General features: G+C 40.2%; 2 protein-coding genes across 2 annotated transcripts; one reads left to right on the top strand and one right to left on the bottom strand.

Moving 5' to 3' along the window:
• Positions 1 to 89: 89 nt before the first annotated feature.
• On the bottom strand, positions 90 to 3,755 carry BT62DRAFT_946979 (P-loop containing nucleoside triphosphate hydrolase protein). Its single transcript, XM_043188005.1, has 18 exons — positions 3,481 to 3,755; positions 3,344 to 3,430; positions 3,252 to 3,299; positions 3,019 to 3,194; positions 2,862 to 2,968; positions 2,576 to 2,807; positions 2,431 to 2,528; positions 2,247 to 2,379; positions 2,133 to 2,190; positions 1,810 to 2,078; positions 1,535 to 1,763; positions 1,259 to 1,482; positions 1,033 to 1,203; positions 853 to 983; positions 700 to 790; positions 568 to 650; positions 421 to 514; positions 90 to 369 (listed from the first exon to the last, which is right to left on the bottom strand). The coding sequence occupies exons 1-18, from the start codon at positions 3,734 to 3,736 to the stop codon at positions 208 to 210; spliced, it is 2,649 nt and encodes an 882-aa protein (XP_043041573.1). The 5' UTR covers positions 3,737 to 3,755; the 3' UTR covers positions 90 to 207.
• Positions 3,756 to 3,823: 68 nt separating this feature from the next.
• BT62DRAFT_965895 (Mss4-like protein) lies at positions 3,824 to 4,835 on the top strand. The gene is made up of 3 exons (XM_043188794.1): positions 3,824 to 4,146; positions 4,197 to 4,350; positions 4,402 to 4,835. The coding sequence occupies exons 1-3, from the start codon at positions 3,847 to 3,849 to the stop codon at positions 4,521 to 4,523; spliced, it is 576 nt and encodes a 191-aa protein (XP_043041572.1). The 5' UTR covers positions 3,824 to 3,846; the 3' UTR covers positions 4,524 to 4,835.
• Positions 4,836 to 18,147: the final 13,312 nt, after the last annotated feature.

Below are 18,147 nucleotides of genomic sequence, written 5' to 3'. Positions count from 1 at the left end.
AGTTCGCGTTCCGATTCTTTGATGGAGCAAGAGATCATGGCATCCCAGTCACTTGAGCTCACTTGCCGTATGTTACTCCAATGATCCTTCCTAACCTCATAATAAGATTCTGCATAAGTTAAATCTAAGTTGTACATCACATCCTATGAGATAAACTATCTTCGCTTGCGCACATCGCCGGAATGTCTCAACACTGCGAGTTCGCTATTACAAGAATGCTTCAACTTTGATAGGTTTGCGAACAGCGGCCGAATTGCCTTCGATGAACTTATACGCTACACGGTACTTTTTCTCGACGACTTTATTATCGGTGCTTCCAACAGCACCAGCGAAGCTAGTAATTGGTCGCCCAAAGAAGTCGGTTGGCGGCTAGCAGAAGTAGATTCAAGTCAACGCAAGATGTTATTCAAAATAACATACCCGGTCTGCGATATCAACCTCCTCCGTTCTGGCACGTTTCGTGGGACGAGCAGAACTCGGTTCAGACGATTGGTCATCCGTCCGCGCCTTTGACCTGCATTCGATCTGTCAGCGGCCCTCCAAAGCAAAGGAATGGCCAGCACTGACGTTTTGTCAGACATATTGGCGTGTTTCCCTTTCTTTCCTTTTTCAATAATATCGGTTTGCAAAGCGGTCAATTCGGCATCGACCTATTGGGTATCAGTGTCTGCAGGATACATAAACATGCCCTAGACTAACTTCTTGAGCAACAAGGTGTCGAACGGCATAACGCGAGACAGCAATATCTGCTGTCCGTTTCCCGTCGTAGGTGACAAAAACATCTATAGGCCTTGTGGAAGTAGAGTTCGGCATCAAAATACACACTCCCGTCGGAGAGGCTGACAAGCTTACGGGTCTAGTCGATAGGTTAATTGTCCATCTTCTGCTCTTTCTTGCACGAAGCGCAGTTCGAGCCTCGTCATAATCTGAACGAGTCGCGATAGTAGTGCTCGCTCCTCGGGCTTGATGACTTGAGAGTTGACCTGATGGTAGATTGTGAGTTGAGCTTGCCATGACAATGATGGAACTTACTGGACGCAAAGGGGGAGATATAATCCGGTTTATGAGGGGAGCAAATTCCAATTGCATGATAGGAGTGTGAACAAGGTGGCGGAAATCTCCTCCGAGGCGAGTGCTGGCTGTCTGTAGACCACGTCCTAAAGACTTGTAAATCTCCTCATTGGCTTTGACGGTTTGCATATTCTAATTCAGAAATTAAAACGAATACGACAAGTCAAGCACCTTATAATTAGCGCACCTCCCAATCTGATTGATCCCTTTCCACCCTTGGGCCGCCTCTTTCCTGAAACAGAGGATAGAACGGAACAAGAGTGTACGGCAAGTATTGGCTTAGCGCAAACTCTCCCTCTGCATACATCGCCGCGGAGAAACGGTCAAAAGTCATCAGCCATTCATTGGCTTTTTGATACCGCGAGAAATCGGCATCATGCTGACGAAGATTAGCGTAGTGAGAAAAACAGCCTGCACATTGACATCAGTCCATTCCTTCGTAGAATGGCTGGAAAACCTTTACCAATGGCAATACTGGAGTCCCTACCACAGGAGTCGACAACACGACTCAGGCGTCCGACATAACGAGACTCTTCTTCGTCTCCCATACCGAGCTCTTTTACTCGTCTTTTCGACAACGGACTAAAAAGGTCAGTTAGGACAGAGATAACTGACATCTCTGCTTCCTTCATTCCAACAGTCGCCTTGCGAATGACATCCTCTGTGACGACTTCCCTGCGGGCTTTGATGAACTGTGACGATGTGAGTGATAATGTTCCTGCAAGATCGCTCACGCACCTGAAGAGTGTTGATGCATCCTCTTAGATCGCCTCTGGCAATCCCTACAAGGGCAGAAAGGGCTCGGGTATCAGTTTGAAGCCCTTCAAGCTCACAGACCTGCCGAAGTCGCTTTACAGTGTGTACATCGGCCGGTTTTTGCAGTCTAATCTGATATGCGTGTAGTCGCAGTTTCGCAAGCGAGGATGCATTGATATCGTTGCAGATACATATGATCGGGCGCAATATCGGTCGTTTGGCATTTGGATCCCATTGCTGTCCTGCGCGCACTAGCTAGAGGGTTAGTTAAAGAAATGTGGCAAGTGGTAACCGAAATTTCCCACCTTTCCTCCGTGGTTTGTCAAAGGTCAACTGAATAAGTTTGTAAATGAAATTCGACGTCTGTAGACAGTATTTAGATGGGCATAGATTTGAGTGCAGAGAAGAAAGCCCCTGACGTTCTCTCCCGCGCCCGTGGCCCCATCAATCTCATCAATAACGACTAGTACTGGTTTGGAGCTGCCGACAGTTGAACCAGATTCAAGAGTTGGTCGTATTCGGTCGTCGACAATTTGTCCGGAACGAGCGTCACTAAAATCATTTAAACCAAGAAGGCAGCGTGAGCTAGCCAGGTTGGCTTACCTGGCATTGATTTCTACGACTTCATATCCGGCTTGACGGGCAATGACATGGGTCATTGTGGTCTTTCCCAAACCTGGAGGACCGGATAATAACAGGATCTGTGTCTTTGTCAAGAAATAGTTATAGGTGAAGGCAGGTGGCAAACCTTCTCTTTGGGACGATGATACTCGTCTTCAAAGTCGACATTCTCATCGCCATTTCGTGGACGTTTCCTTTCCTTGCTCTTTCCAAATACACACCAATCCCATTGCTTCACCCAAGATAATATCTCCCTGGCCACGCGTTCATTGCCCATGAGGTCTGTGAACCGCTGAGGTCGGTAACGGTCTACCCATAGGATGTGCCCGACATCGTGTTTCGTGTGTGAGGGCCGTTGGCTTCGAAAGATGGTCTTGTGAGATGTTTCTAGCCGTTCCGATTGGCGCACTCACCGCTGGCTGAGTTCCATCGCTTGCTCCCTGGAGATGTCATCGAGAAGTCGGTGTATGGGCACGTCAAGCAAGTTACCCATTCCTCTGGTAGACAAAGACGCCGTTTTCTGGCAACAACGATCAGTGAAAATACAGGACGAAATTTCAATCTGCTTACTCGTGTGTCTGGAGAGGGTTTATGTTTGCGCCTGATGAAGATGGTCCGACCGTCGAAAGTTCTTGCTTTAAGATTGAATTTGGATGTGGATTGGTCGAAACTAGGAAAAGACGCCGTGCTTTTCGAAACTGCGTGAGGAATGCTAAATGCTTCAGAAACTTGCGGTAGATCGTCATCTTATAAAAGAAAAATAGTAAGGCTTTCTTGAAAATTGTGCAAGACACGAACCGCACCTTGTGAGCTCAAGCTGTCAGATAGAAGTCCAGTCCAGATGAATGGGTCTGCTATTCTTTAGCAAAACTAAGTGAAAAGAAATATAACGCACCAGATAGTGAGTTTTTACTATTGATAGAAGACAGAAGTCCATTAGATTTGAACATTGGTGGCTCTAACGGTAGTGATGTACTGGCGTCTACATATAATTAGACAGCAAGGGGGAAATAGGTCGTAATGGCAACATACTCGTTCCACCAACGTCCAAAAAAGATTCCATGTCCTTTAACACATCAATATCATCAACTAATTCTTGTAGGGCTCGTTCTGCACTTGATTTCGTAGCTGGCAACGATGCCTCTACCGGTGGGCCGAACGTGGTTGGAGCGGGAGTTCGTGGAGACGAGGGTCCCGCAACGGGAGCTTCATTTTCATCAGGGAGAATATTTGCCACGTTCGAGAAGCTCAGAAGACCATTGGGTACGAAGGAGGTTGCAGACACCATGGCAGAAGCTGGCAGAAGAAAAGACGCGCCTGTCACGCGTTTGTCACACTGACAGCAACCGTGACCCACGGAAGCAATTGCCGGAAGATTGCTCTTCACCACCATCTGTTATGTCTCAGCCAGTAATTACGGAACAGCCGACCGTCGAACTTACAGAGAAATTGGACCAAGGAATTCCTCCAGGCGTATTGGAAGCTCTGCAAGGTCGGTCCAGTCGAACCAAGCCGCCTCTGAGGTTGTTCACGACATTTGAGAATGGGGTAGCCGACGTTTCCCACAAGCACTACGCTATCGGCGATTACCCAGATATGTTGACAAACAGATATCAGCTTGTATGCCCTAGGGATGAATGCCGCAGTATCATCCTGAGGGAAGGGATTGCTCATCTTGAAGAACGGGGTACTGTCCAGGTCAGTCGAATCAACTTCTGTCTCCTTGAAAACTACCGACAAGTTTATAGATGCAACCCGGTCATTTGGAGTTACATCCGTTGATGATCCCGATCCCCGAACCTCCTGAGAAATCTTCTTGGTGGCTTGTTGGACCGACACCGATGGAGTTTGATAATATCGGATTCTCGAAAGCCGTTGATTCTGTACCACTCTCTCCGAATGGTGAGCAATCCGGGTCTAACGAGTATTCCTTTTGCTTATATCTCTTATCAGGCAAGAAGATTAAATTGCTTTCGTGTGCGGAATGTGACCTTGGTCCAATGGGTTGGTGTGAAGAGGGCGGAAAAGAGTTCTGGCTTTCATGCTCCCGCGTTGGTTACAGATATATCGAATAAATGAGTATTCAATATATTTCGGTATGATTGCCTTTGCTTGCCCTGTCCTATGTGCTTATTCTCACCTGGAAAGGATTAGTTCGTTTTTATCTGCGTTTATCTATCATCAAATCAGTTGTTAGACGTAGGAATAGTATGATATGCACACGTTCACTTATCTATTTGATATTCCTTCCTTTTTTGGCATGTCACACTGCCACACATCTCAGCTTTCAACCATAATGCTGAGATGTGAGTACCTTCTATACATATCTATCCTTGACTGTATTTACTTATCACCTATGTAGTAATGTTATGACATTTTATCCTAGCATTTTTTCTCTTCTGAAACTTTTTTTTCTTGTTCACCATGTTCATGCTTCTATCTTGTTAACTCCAACAGGTTATGGGCCCCGCTACCAGCATGTCCATGACAACTGAAATAAAGCTAGTTAGCATGACAAAGCTTGTGGACAATGGATCGAACTGGATAGTGTTTTCAGAGAAGCTCACCACCAAGTTCCTGGACAAGGGCATTGGCCAGTGCCTCCAAGGAACAGCTCACATACCCCTGCACTCTGTCAAGCACAAGGGAAACTTCTACCAGTCCTCCAATACTGCATTTTCACATCCACTCTCAGATGATGATCTAGCTAAGCTGAAGGATAAGCTGGAGGAATATGAGCAGAAAGAGGCAAAGATGCATAATATCATTTATAAAGCCATTTCTGACTCTACCTTCAATGAGATCAAAGGTGAGGCAACAGCTGCTCTTGTCTGGAAGAAGCTCATCACTGTCATGACTGGCAAGAGCAATCTTGTGTGAGAGCACCTCTTTATTTGGCTTGGAAACATGGCATGCTCTGATGAAGGCAATATACATGAGCACCTTGCTGAAGTGAAAATCCTCCATGAATGAATTGAAAGGATAGGTCTGAAGATTAAAGACAATCAGTACACTTTGATGATCTAAAAATCACTTCCACCTTCCTATGATCATATCCATTGCATCCTCTCTGCTACCAGCAAGTTTACCAGAAAGACTCTGATATCAGACATCCTAGTTGCAGCCCTGCATGAAGAATGGGATGAGAAGATTGTATTGAAAACTACTGCCAAAAATATAGCAATGTCTGCTCAATGGCAGAGCAAAGAAAAGGGCCAGAGCTCTGGAGAGAAGCTGAAGAAAAAACCTGATCGATCTCATCTCAAATGCACAAACCCAGCATGTGGTAAAACTGGCCACCTCATTGCAGATTGTTAGTGTGAAGGCAGTGAAAAGGCAGAACAAGACTCAGCTTTGAAAAAGAACAAGGCTAAGGAAAAGAAAAAGGCAAAAGAGTCAGCATCTGCAGCTATTGATGAAAGTGATGATGAATATGTTATCATTGTCATAGCTGATGACAATGATCACAAGAATATGGCATTGATATGCACATTTGACTATAGAGCTGAGGGTGATGTCTATGCAGCAAAAAGAGAGAACATTATAGCATTAGCAGATTGTGGAGCATCAAAAACATACTCATCTGAACATCAGAGGTTCAAAAACTATACCAAAATCAAACTAAAGCCCATCAAAGCTGTGAATGGCCAAGTTTTCTATGTGATAGGAAAAGGAGATCTTTGACTACCACTTCCCATGGTAAAGAGACAGAAACCCACCATTGTGAGCTTTCAAAATGCATATCATGCACTAAAAATGGCTTACATTCTTATACCACTCTCATAAGTCAGTCATACTGGATTTCCCATCTATATCAAACCCTCTGACCACACTATGTATATTTGCACACCACAGCCAGATGATAAGATCATTGCAAAGATCCTCAAAGCTGATGGCTTATATATAATCCCAACTTCAAATGCACAGCAAACTACAGCAGCCAACCTAAATGTTGCTATAGCAGCAGGTAAGCTCAAGATGAATATCACCAAGCTACATAATATTTGTGCTCATTGAAGTCACATCATCCTTCACCACATGTAAGTTGATGATCATATCAAAGGAATCAAGCTTGATCTTAACTTCAAACCAGAATTTTGTGAGATCTGTATGAAGGCCAAAGCAAAGTGCAAGCCATTCTCAAAACAAGACTAATATGAATATGTCAAAAATAGTGGTGATAAGGTTGTCAGAAATCTGATAGGCCCAATGTCTGTGGCATCACTAGGGAGAGTCTGCTATGCCTGCATATTCTGTGACCTATACACCCATGAATTGAAATCTGAATACTTATCAAAGAAATCAGATACCTTTGGGTCATATAAATGTTACAAGATATGAATCAAGATTTAGTGAGGTATAGAGGTCATCAAGATCTTTGGTATGGATCAAAGGGGAGAATTCACTAGTAAAGAGTTTGGTCAGCACCTCAAATCAAAGAGAACTGTTTGACACCTTAATATACATAATTTCCTATAGTTAAATGAGATTGCTGAATGTTCAAATGGCTATCTGATGGACACAACTAGAGCTTTCTTGATCAGTTCAGGGTTACCAAAATACCTCTGGGCTGAAGCTCACTGGCATGCTGAATGGATCTACAACTGCACCTCAATAAAAGCAATACCATTAGAGAAAACCCCATTCAAGATGGCAACCAGCAGGAAATCTAACATCTCAGATCTTTGCCCTTGGGGATGCTAATGCTGGATCTGAGTAAAAGCACCAGAGAAGCTTGAGGAGCATGCTATCAAAACTCACTTCATGAGTATTGATACTGAAGCCAAAGGCTAGAGAGTTTACTGGTCTAAAAAGCAAAAATTCAGCATTGAACATAACATATACTTCAACAAGAATGATCTAACTCTGGAACCATTTGTAGTTGAGAGAGAGGATAAAGATACTGACCCTATTATCCCAAAGTCATCAATCACTTCTAAACCCTTTGAAAACCTGCCAGATGAATCACTCACAGAAACTCATCTAGAGTGTCCTGAATCTCCACTCACAGATATAGAATCTGATCCTATCCCTCAACCCAGCCACCCTAAGCAATCTGCAGCCCTAAAACCTGATTAACTCACACTCCTAGACTTGCACAAATATCCCACCACAGCTGAAATTGCAGCAACAGCATTTGAAGACAAGTCAGAATCAGATAATGATGATGAACCAGACAGCTATTCACCAGTCAACTATACCATAATGGTAGATGTTGAACCAGTAACTATGAAGAAGGCACTGAGTGGTTCTGATGAAAGAGAATAGCATGAGTCAATGCTTGCAGAGATAAGGCAGTGTGAGAAGAAGAAAGTATGGGAGATGATGAAAAGAGAAGATGTTCTCACAGATGCAAACATTGTGAGTACAAGATTTGTTTACTGGGTCAAACTGATCACTCTTCTTGTCTTTCTCATTCTCATCATCCATCTCATTCTCACTGTCCTTGGCAGAGAAGTTGCTGAGCTGATCAAAGATAGATGGAGCATGAGGTTTTAGTGTAGCCAGAGAGCTTCTCTTCTTCTCTGGTTCCAGGCTCTATACTGGATCCAGCCTCAGGAGAAGGCTGAGATCAAAGTCAGTAGGTTCAAACCTTAGAGTCTCTTTTACTGCTGCTATCACTTTCTGCTCTTTTCAGTCTTTGGTGATACTGGCAAAACTAGCTGTAGAAGTATAGATTGAGGAAGAGAGTGATGAGATCACCTGCTGATTTTGATAGTTAATTAGAGTCTTTCAGGAAACTCATTAGGATCTAGAGAAATTTGATAGTTGACAGGTGGAGGGGGATCAGAGGTTCATTATCTAGCTTTATCAGCTATGACAACTTCTGCTGGCCCAGTCCAGGGGTCAGATTCTTTGAGTTTTCTGAAAGGGGATCAGAGAGAAGAATCAGAGTCAGGAGAGTCTGCATAGAGCCCATATCATCTGGGATTGTTGAAGTCCCAGTAAATGATGTCTCACTCACACTGCTCTCTTCTAAAGGTGGCATCATACTGAGCAGCCTCATACTCTTCAAATTGTCAGTCATTCTCTTCTTCTGCTTGTCTTTTCTGCTCAGCTTGAGTGGCAGGAAAATAATCTTCTGACTTGATGTGCTCAATATCTCAGTGGACATTTATCTCAAAACTCATGAGGTAGAGATCACTGGGTGTCAACAGGAGTAGGCTAGGGGTTTGGAGAATTAGGCTTCCAGTTGGAGTCACATAGAGTGAATTGTGTCTGGAGCCTGTAGCTATCCAAGAGGCATTAAGGGAGTCTCTAGCTTGACTGCCAATTTCAGGTTCTATTGTGGCAGTGGAAGAGTCAGAGGACAGGACTGAGTTGAAGAAGTCTGAGGAGAGATCCTCATCTTTATAGTTTAGGACTGGAGGGAAGTTTGTTGGGATTCTACTGTTGCTGTTTTTAAGAGGATTCCTTAGAGGTCAAAAGAGTTAAGAAAGATATTAGTGTTCTTCCTCCATTGGAAGAACTCCCAAATTTGAGCTGCCAGGTTGGGTTTCTGATATGGTTCTTGTCATAGGCTGGTGGGAGTTTCTGGCAGTTGTTAGGATATCATAAAAGGAGAGATCAGATGTGATATTGCAGAGAATTTGCTGAATAGTTCTGAAAGCATGATAGTGCTGGACTACCCATGCTACTATGGATTGGTATCCTCAGCAAAAATAGACAATAGTGAGAAGCCCTAATAAGATTTCTATTACAGAGGCTAAAAGCCTAAAGAAATTACTGGTGATGTCAGAGGTTGATGCAGATAGTATTCAGTTTTCTTCACACTTAATGCACATAAAGAAAGGAAAGCAAGAAGCTTCAAGCTAATTGTTAAGCTCAAGTTGCACATGATCTAAACACATGATAAACTGATACTGTATCAAGTTTGTACAGTCATATCAGAGTTCACTATAGATGCTTATTGATCTAGTGCTTCAAGGCTAAAGACAGTTGGCTCAAGATGAAGTGGTGAAGAATAAACTTTAGCTTAAAACTAAGGATATACAGTGAGAGCTAGACTACTTATATACCATTTGTCTATAGATAATTATATTCCTACTAATTGTGTGTTTCTAAGTTATAGTGCTCATTGTCTTTGAGCATCATGACTGTCTATAAAAGAGTATTGTCTGTTATCAAGAGATATCATTGTGTTAGAAGACAATGGCAGACTTGGCTTATTATAGTGACTAAGCCTGTCTCATGGTCCTAAGCACTGGCCTAAGTGCTCTGACTACACATAAGTAGAGGTTAACTAAGAAGAAAAAAAGGAAAAAAATCATAACACTTTGCATGTTCTGTGGAGCCAAGCACAAGACTAAGGATTGCAACAAACAGAAAGCAGCAGCCTCTGTCAAGGGTCCTGCAGCTGAAGTAGACACTGCTTCTGAGAAACTTGCCTCAGTGGAGTTAAAAAACTAAGAAGTGACTCTGTTCTTTTCATGCAAGTTCAGAATTACATTGACTCTATTTGCATATCAGAGGTTATCACTTTCAACACAATATCTCTTTCCAACTAATCCTTTCATCTCTCACTCTCAGCAGAATTACCACCTAGTACAGAGCCCAATGGATCTTCAGCTTCTATTATTCTGCATTTTCTTGCTCTTATTAATTCTGGTTCCAGCCACTGCTTTGTTAACACTAAGTATGTAGCTGTCAATGATATTCCTATTAAAACTATCTCTAGTGTGCAACTCCAATTATTTGATGGCTCTGTCAGAAGCCATATATCTCAAATTACAACTATCTCTATCTGTTTTCTCTCTGAAGACACCTTTTCTATTAACTTCTATATCACTTATCTGGATTCATCTTATAATCTTGTTTTAGAGTACAACTGGCTCTCCCACTACAATCCACTCATTGACTGGGCTGAGAACAGTATCACCTTCTGCTCAAGCTACTAGAATTCCACTCCAACCAATTCTATAGTCTTTACTGCATTTCTGGGACTTCTGTATCTACAGGACAACAGTCCACCCATCTTCAAGCCTTCTAGCTTAATTCCAGGACTTCTGTGCCCACTAGACTCTATCAGTCCATCCTCTAGTGCTTCAGTCCATTCCAAATCTCCTTTGAGTAGCTGGCAGACTCTATTTTCATATGAACCCATCTATTCCTACTCTCTTTCAGAGTCTTTCACTACAAAAACACATTCAAAGATCTCCATTATATCTGCTGCTGTATTTGTCTAAGCTAGTGTAAAGAAAGGCACTCAGCAGTTTACACTGCAGCCTTTCTTGCCTAATATTGGAGTCAAAGCCATATCTGCAGAACTGGCAGACTTTTCATCAGTGCCAGTAGAGTACTATGATTTTGCAGATATTTTTAGTGAAACTCTCTTTGAAAATCTACTTGAACACAGGTTATATCACCTCAAAATCAACTTTGAGCAAGGTACATCTCTATTATTTGGATATATTTATTCCCTCTCAGAATCCAAACTCAAGATCTTATGAGAATTTATTAATAATAATCTGTGCAATAGGTTCATCACTCTATCTCACTCTCCACATGAGGCTCTAGTCCTTTTTGTCAAGAAAAAGACCAGAGAACTCTGACTTTACATCAACTATCACAGCCTAAACAAAATCTCCAAGAAGGATCACTATTCTTTTTCCTTCATCTCTGATTTCTTTGACTCCACTCACTCTATACACATTTACACTAAGCTCAACCTTTGACATACCTACTATCTTATTTGCATAGCTAAGAGTGATAAATGGAAAACAGCCTTTCAAACCTGTTATAGTTTCTTTGAATGGCATGTCATGCTTTTCAGCCTTACAAATGCTCTGGTGGTATTCTAATGTTTTGTGAATGATATATTCTCTGACATGCTCAATATATCAGTAGTGGTCTATCTTGACAATATTCTCATATATTCCAACAATCTGAAAGACCACCAGAAACATGTTTATGAAGTCCTACACAGACTTAGAGCTAATGAACTCTACTGCAAAGACTTCAAATATAAATTCAATCAGGACTCTATAGAATATCTAAGCTACATCCTATCATCCAAAGAACTTCACATATCCAAAGAAAAAGTCAAGGCCATTGTTGACTGGCTGGTGCCATAAAAAGTCAAGGACATCCAATCCTTTCTTGGCTTTGCCAATTTCTACTATCACTTTATACACAAATATAGTGATATTGTTACTCTTCTTATACAACTCACCCACAAAGGAATTCCATGGAAATTTGATGACAAATACATAGCTGCTTTCAATAAATTGAAATAGGCCTTTACACATGCATCTATTCTTATCCACTGGGTCTTTGATTGGTAGATAGTCATGAAGACTGATGCTTCAGACCATGTGATTGCTGCCATTCTTTCTATCTATCTTAAAGATGACAAAATTCACTCTATCTCTTTCTGCTCCTGAAGTCTCTATAACATCAAACTCAACTATGACACCTATGACAAAGAGCTTCTGGCTATTTTTGAGGCTTTTAAATATTGGTGCTATTATCTCAAAGGCTCTGCAGACTCCATTGATGTTGTAACAGATCACAAGAATCTTGAATACTTCATCACTACTAAAATTCTGATCCACCAACAAGTCTGTTAGTCTGAATACCTATTTTAATTCAATCTAGTAATCCAGTTTCACCTGGAAAAACTTGGTGGAAAGTCAGATGCACTCACTAGATGATAGTATATCTACTCTAAAGAGAGGGATAGCTAATATCTCCAAGTCAATTTCTACAATTTCTGACTTGTCTTCATCTAAGAACAACTCTTTATATCACTCTATGCAATCTATCTTGAAGGCTCTACTCTCTGAGCTAGTGCTATCATAGATATTAACAAACTTCATATTGACATCAAACAAGCACAATCCTCCAATATTATATCATCTGATAGCCTCTACTAAGCTAAATCCACTTTTGAATCCTCTCTCTCTCAATGATCTATTAATAAATCTGACATCCTTCACTTTGAAAGCTGCATCTATATTCTGGACTCTGACAATCTCTGTTTTTGTATACTGCAGAACAATCACAACTACATTCTAGCAGGCCATTATGATCAAGATCAGACATTAGAGCTAGTCTGATGGAATTATATCTGGCCAAAGATATGTGAATATGTTTGACACTATATTAAGTCCTACACAGTCTGTGAGCACAACAAAACATCTAGACACCACCCTTATAAGTTGCTTAAACCTCTACTGGTCCCTGAACAACTATAGGATCCTATTTTTATAGACTTTATTAAATAACTACTAGACTCTAATAGATTCACTGCTATTCTAGCAGTCATTGACTATACTAGCAAACAAGCCATCTTCATTCTCACTCATGACACTATCAACTCCATAGAGCTCATCCAACTTTTTGTTATTCATATCTTCTTCAAACATAGGATATTCAGTCATATTATTTTTGACCATGGCTCTGAACTTGTTTCTCAGTTTACTCATGCTCTAGCTATAGCCTTTGACATAGAACTTCACTTCACTTCACTTCCAGTTACCATCTAAAGGCCAATAGACAAACTGAATATGCAAATTAAATTCTGAAGCAATATATATGCTTCTACTGCTTCTACCAACAGGACAACTAGAACACCCTCTTATCTATTGCTGAATTTGCTTACAACAATGCCCCTAATGCCTCTACTGAAATTTTCTATTTTTTGCTAATAAAGGCTACCACTTCAATATCACTGTCTATTCTAAATGAGATATCACCTTCACTCAGATCTGAGACTTTACAGTCAATCTCAATGAATTACATCAAGTTTTAAAAAACAAAATTTTTCAAGCACAGTCTCACTTTCAAGACTCAAGTGGATAAGTGCTAGACTCTGGCCTCTCCTTTTAAAGTTAGAGATAAGATCTACCTCAGTTTTAAGTATATCAAGATCATCTGATTCACAGTCAAATTCACTGAAAAGTTCCTTAACCTATTCAAAATTATTGCTCAACCTGGCTCCCACTTCTTCACTCTCAAACTTCTATCAGATCTCTGAGCTATTTATCTCATCTTCCATATCTCTCAACTGGAACCAGTAGAGAAAAACACTATCTCTAACTGCATTCAGCCTCTGCTATCTCTAGTAAAAGTCAATAGTGAAGAGCAGTATAAGACCACTCAGATTCTGGACTCCAAGCTTAACCACTAGTTCTAGTGCTCACTCCTCTATAAGATCCAATAGCTAGGATACAAAGGCATCAATAAAGAATTTGCATGATTATCAGCCTCTGAATTCTCTACAGATGAGTTTTGTTAGACCCAAGCTGTACATGATCATAGACATATGATAAACTGATGTCACTTTGCACTTCAAGTGAAACAGCAGAGTCCACTGATGTGAATATTGATTGGTGTGCTACAAGACCTTATGATTGGCTTAAGAGTAGAATGATGTGAAGATAAACTTTAGCTTGAAGCTGAGGATTACCAGTGAAAGTGAGTCTCTTTATATACTATACATGGTGAAGATAAATATATGACTATCTATTGTACATTTTCAAGTTCTGGTGCCTATTGTCCTTAAGCATTGCTACTGTACACAAAAGATTGATTGTGCATTGTTGAGAGTTAGTCACTATGTCAAAGGACAATGATAGATTAGCCTGTCTTGTGATGACTAAGCCTTTCCCACAGTCCTAAGTGCTGGTTTAGGTGCTCTGACTAAGTCTAAATAGGGGTTACATAGAAAAGAGAATAAAAATAAGAAAAATCATAACAAGTTCATTAAAGATTTTTACCATCAATACTCAGACAAACTGAGACCCTTATCTAAGATCACTTTCTGAACACTCTTCTCAAGCTCTGTCCACTTGATAATTCTCTCAGTCCCATTAGATTCTGCTGTCTCCACTCTATCATTTCAAGCTTCATTTTTAACACTTTTATTCTAACTTGAAGGCAAAATAATTATATTTTTTTAGGTTCACTCAGGCTCAGCCATTTACTACACTAATATAAAAATACATATATATAAATGAATTGTTTAAGAGAAAAGACTAATATCCAAAGAACTTGCTTCACCTCTTTTTCTGCTGGACTCTACTTTTTTTCTTATTTCTTTCAACTTTGTTATATTCTTATCTAGGTATCTTCTCATTGCCTCTCTCAATCTCTCCATCTCTGACTTTCTCATACTCTGGAACTCTGTGCAAGCTGTCATCCAAGCCTCTAAGTCAGATAATATAAGTTCCACTGGAGACTCTATATCTGACATATAGTCATCTAATAAACTCCCCACAGTATCATAAAAATTTTTCACCTCTTCTACTAACTCATCCATCCAACCCATTATTTCCTTTATAAGTTTATCTCTTCAGCTTCTCAATTTTTTCATGTTGTTATTTATTTTTTAGAGAGTAGCAGTGATCTCTATATTTTTCACAAATTTGCCAGTGCTGCTTCTCTGGTTAAAAGAGCATACTGCTTTTTTAATCTTATAGCATATAATTCTGATTTCTCTGCCACAAGATGATCCAACCAGAACTCCTCTCTCTCTTCTTCAGAACAGTCCAGTGTTGGAGCTCATATGAAGAACTCAGGAGTCACTGATAAATAATATACTATGATGATTAACATTTTGATAAAAAGAAAAAAAGACAGTTAAATGAGAGATAGTAGTAGTAACAGACTAAATTACAGGATTTCTTATAGCCATCAACAATTCTCTATGTGCCTTCATCAGGCATTGGAATCTGCAATCTTGAGGACAAGAATGCTAAAGGAGGAATATTGTTATGCTGTGTCACACCATAATATCATGGGCATCAAATTTTAGTTTTTCTGACTTTAGATTTATCACAGTATCAAGAAAGCTGAGCAGTAAGCATTCTACTTTCAAAATGAGAAACTATTTTCTCACTATAGCTCAAGCAACAAAACACCAATACAACTTATTCAGAGATCTGCTGTGCAATTGATAACCCACAAAACAATGACAGATGGCTGCTCACTGTTTGTCTCATTGTATCCAGCATGCAACTTTTAATGCTGTATCTGTATTTAGGAGTGAATGCTTATCAGCTGGAATCTATGCATGGATGGATGCTTCATCTGATTAGAGGCAGATCAGACATGGATAGTCTTATAAAGCTATTTGAGAAGGCATCAGATATAAAAGATATAGCTGATTTGAGTGTGAATAGTAGACCTGTAGAGCAGATTGATGGTGTCATGCTGGTATAGATTGAGTGAGGCCAAAAAAGAATAATTTAGATGCTTATAAGAGCTATTGCTGATAAGAGAACAGATCTTTAGGCTCTTGGTATTTAAAGTAGAACCTTGTAGATAGAAAGAGGACCAACTTTCATAATACAAAGCTAAGGAATAAAATTCTGCTAGTCTCCTACAAGCTAAAGCTATAAGCATACCTAGAAGCTTTTGAGCCTGATATCACACAAGGAGACAGCTTAGAGTAATCCTTGTAATCTCTCTCTTATTCCTTTCACATTCTACTCATATTCTTTCCATCTGCCCTTAAAAGCAGATGCCAGAGCTTGTACTACTAACAAGCTATTTGCTTCTGATGGATTCTATTGGATCTTCTCTGAACTGCTGGAGTTTTTCCTTGTGATTATAAAAGAACTTGCAAGAGCAGACACAATCTTTCTTGTATCAGAGAGTTTGCTAATCTTATAACATGCATGCTATCAGTTTTCATTCACCTTGACTAATATAAAATTCAACTGCCAAGTGTTAAACTCAAGCATCACATGGATAGAGGCACATGATAAACAGACATCACCTCACACTTCAGGTGATCAAATGAGTCCACTGGTATATGCTCTGATTGGTGTGTCACAAGGCCTTTGAGGATTGGCTCAAGAGTAGAATGAGATATATAAATTTTAGCTTGAAGCTGGGTTTATCCAGTGAGAGTGGTATTGCAGTATATGTTGTAGCTGACATAGACAGTTGTGTGAGGCTGTGAGTTGCTTGTGAAGTGGCTGGGCATGGGGGAAAGTCATGGTATTCATTGATACCAGATGTATCTAGAGAATTTGAGTGATTAGTTTATAAAACTACTCACTAGGCTCAATAGTCAAGGTCTTTGGCTCACTCAAAGGTTTGTCACTTGGTGGTCAAAAGGAAAGGGAAGCTAAATCAAATTTCTGAAACAGATACAATAAGGAGAGGCTAGAGGTAGCTGCATGCATGCTCATGCATCACCAGAGCCCATACATGTTAGTTTTATATATATAAAAGTATCTTAGAACAAAAGAGTCAGAAGAAAGAGAATGTCCTAGCTCATTTACCTCTGCTTCAAGCAAGAGCAAACCACTCAGGATATGTGCAACTATGGCATAGAGAGAGTATGCTACCTCTGCTCAGCATATAAGTGGTGGTCTAAGCTGTTGTATCTTGATCTCCAGCATATTCTGAGGAGGTGTTATCTGCTATCAGCTTTGGTCTTTGCATCAGACAGAGTAGGGAAGAGAGTTGTGTTGAATTGGACTAGAGAGAAATTTAATGAATAGAAAAGTAATAAAAAATGAACTAGTATATACATCAGACACCTATATGACCTATACTAATCCTCCTTCCAATGCCTGAAACAGCTCTGTTGTCAGGGAGATGAGCCACCTTAACATTGGCACCAAGATCTTGAAGGTATGAGCCCTTTGAGGCTGTAAGCCTCAGATGCATGCTTGTCAGTCTATATGCAATGCAGCATCATGATTGGATGGAATAGAAACTTATACAGAAGAATTGAAGGAATAACAGTAGAAACAGTAGTGAAAGATAAGGAAAAGATGTCACAAACTAAAAAAGGAAGTACAAGTCAGCTAGTCTATGATATCAAGTCTATGTGCCTGGCAACTTGTACTACCACAGTGGATGATCTTAAATACTGTACAGAGTGTGCTAATACTACTACTACTTATTGTGCATTCCTGTATCTATAGTGTCCATTGTCCTAGGGCATTATTACCATATATAAAAGAATCATTGTGCATCATTGAGCAATATTATCATGTCAAAAGACAATGACAGATTCAGCTAGTTATGATGACTAAGCTTCATCCCACAGTCTTAAGCACTTGTTTTTTAGTGCTCTGACTAAGCATAAATAGGGGTTTTAAAGGTAGAAAATAGGAAAAATCATAACATTACCTACTCCTTAAGACCATCATCCTGATGGCTTAATTTAGGGATAGTTCATAGTCATGTATGGCCTCATCTGCATTTATTAGTTTTTTGTTAATCCACTGGTTGGATTCTGGTAAAGAGGATCTGAGTGCATGCAAGGTGAAAATGGATACAGCAGAGTGTTATCCATTGACCACACTCACACCAACATATACACAAAACTCTTAGTTCATGAGGGGATTATAATGTGATAAAAGTAGCAATCAACAAATATAATTGTCCTCTTCAATGAGATCACAACACATAAACAGTAATAGCATACTTATAACAGTCTGAGGTCTCTTTAAGTCTCAAAGCTTTTCATTTTATCAGAACAAGAGGTGGCAACTGGTGTTGCCAGGTCTCAAAGCAAAGAGTACTGCAGCTCAATACAGTACTGTTATGATTTTTCCACTTTTATTCCTATTTTCTTTTCTTTTTCCTCAGAAATGACCTCTATCTTTGCTTAGTCAGGGTGCTTAGGCCAGTGCTCAGGACCATGGGAATGCTTAGCTCAGCAACCCAGTCGGTCCCTCTCCTATCGCATTGCTGTATGCTGTGAAGGGAGAGACAATACCTTTTTTATCTCTG

Source organism: Guyanagaster necrorhizus (genome assembly GCF_019112545.1).
Source record: "Guyanagaster necrorhizus MCA 3950 unplaced genomic scaffold BT62scaffold_8, whole genome shotgun sequence".
Taxonomy (NCBI): domain Eukaryota; kingdom Fungi; phylum Basidiomycota; class Agaricomycetes; order Agaricales; family Physalacriaceae; genus Guyanagaster; species Guyanagaster necrorhizus.
Note: the sequence above shows the minus strand (reverse complement) of the source record. Positions and strands in the feature narration are given on the sequence as shown.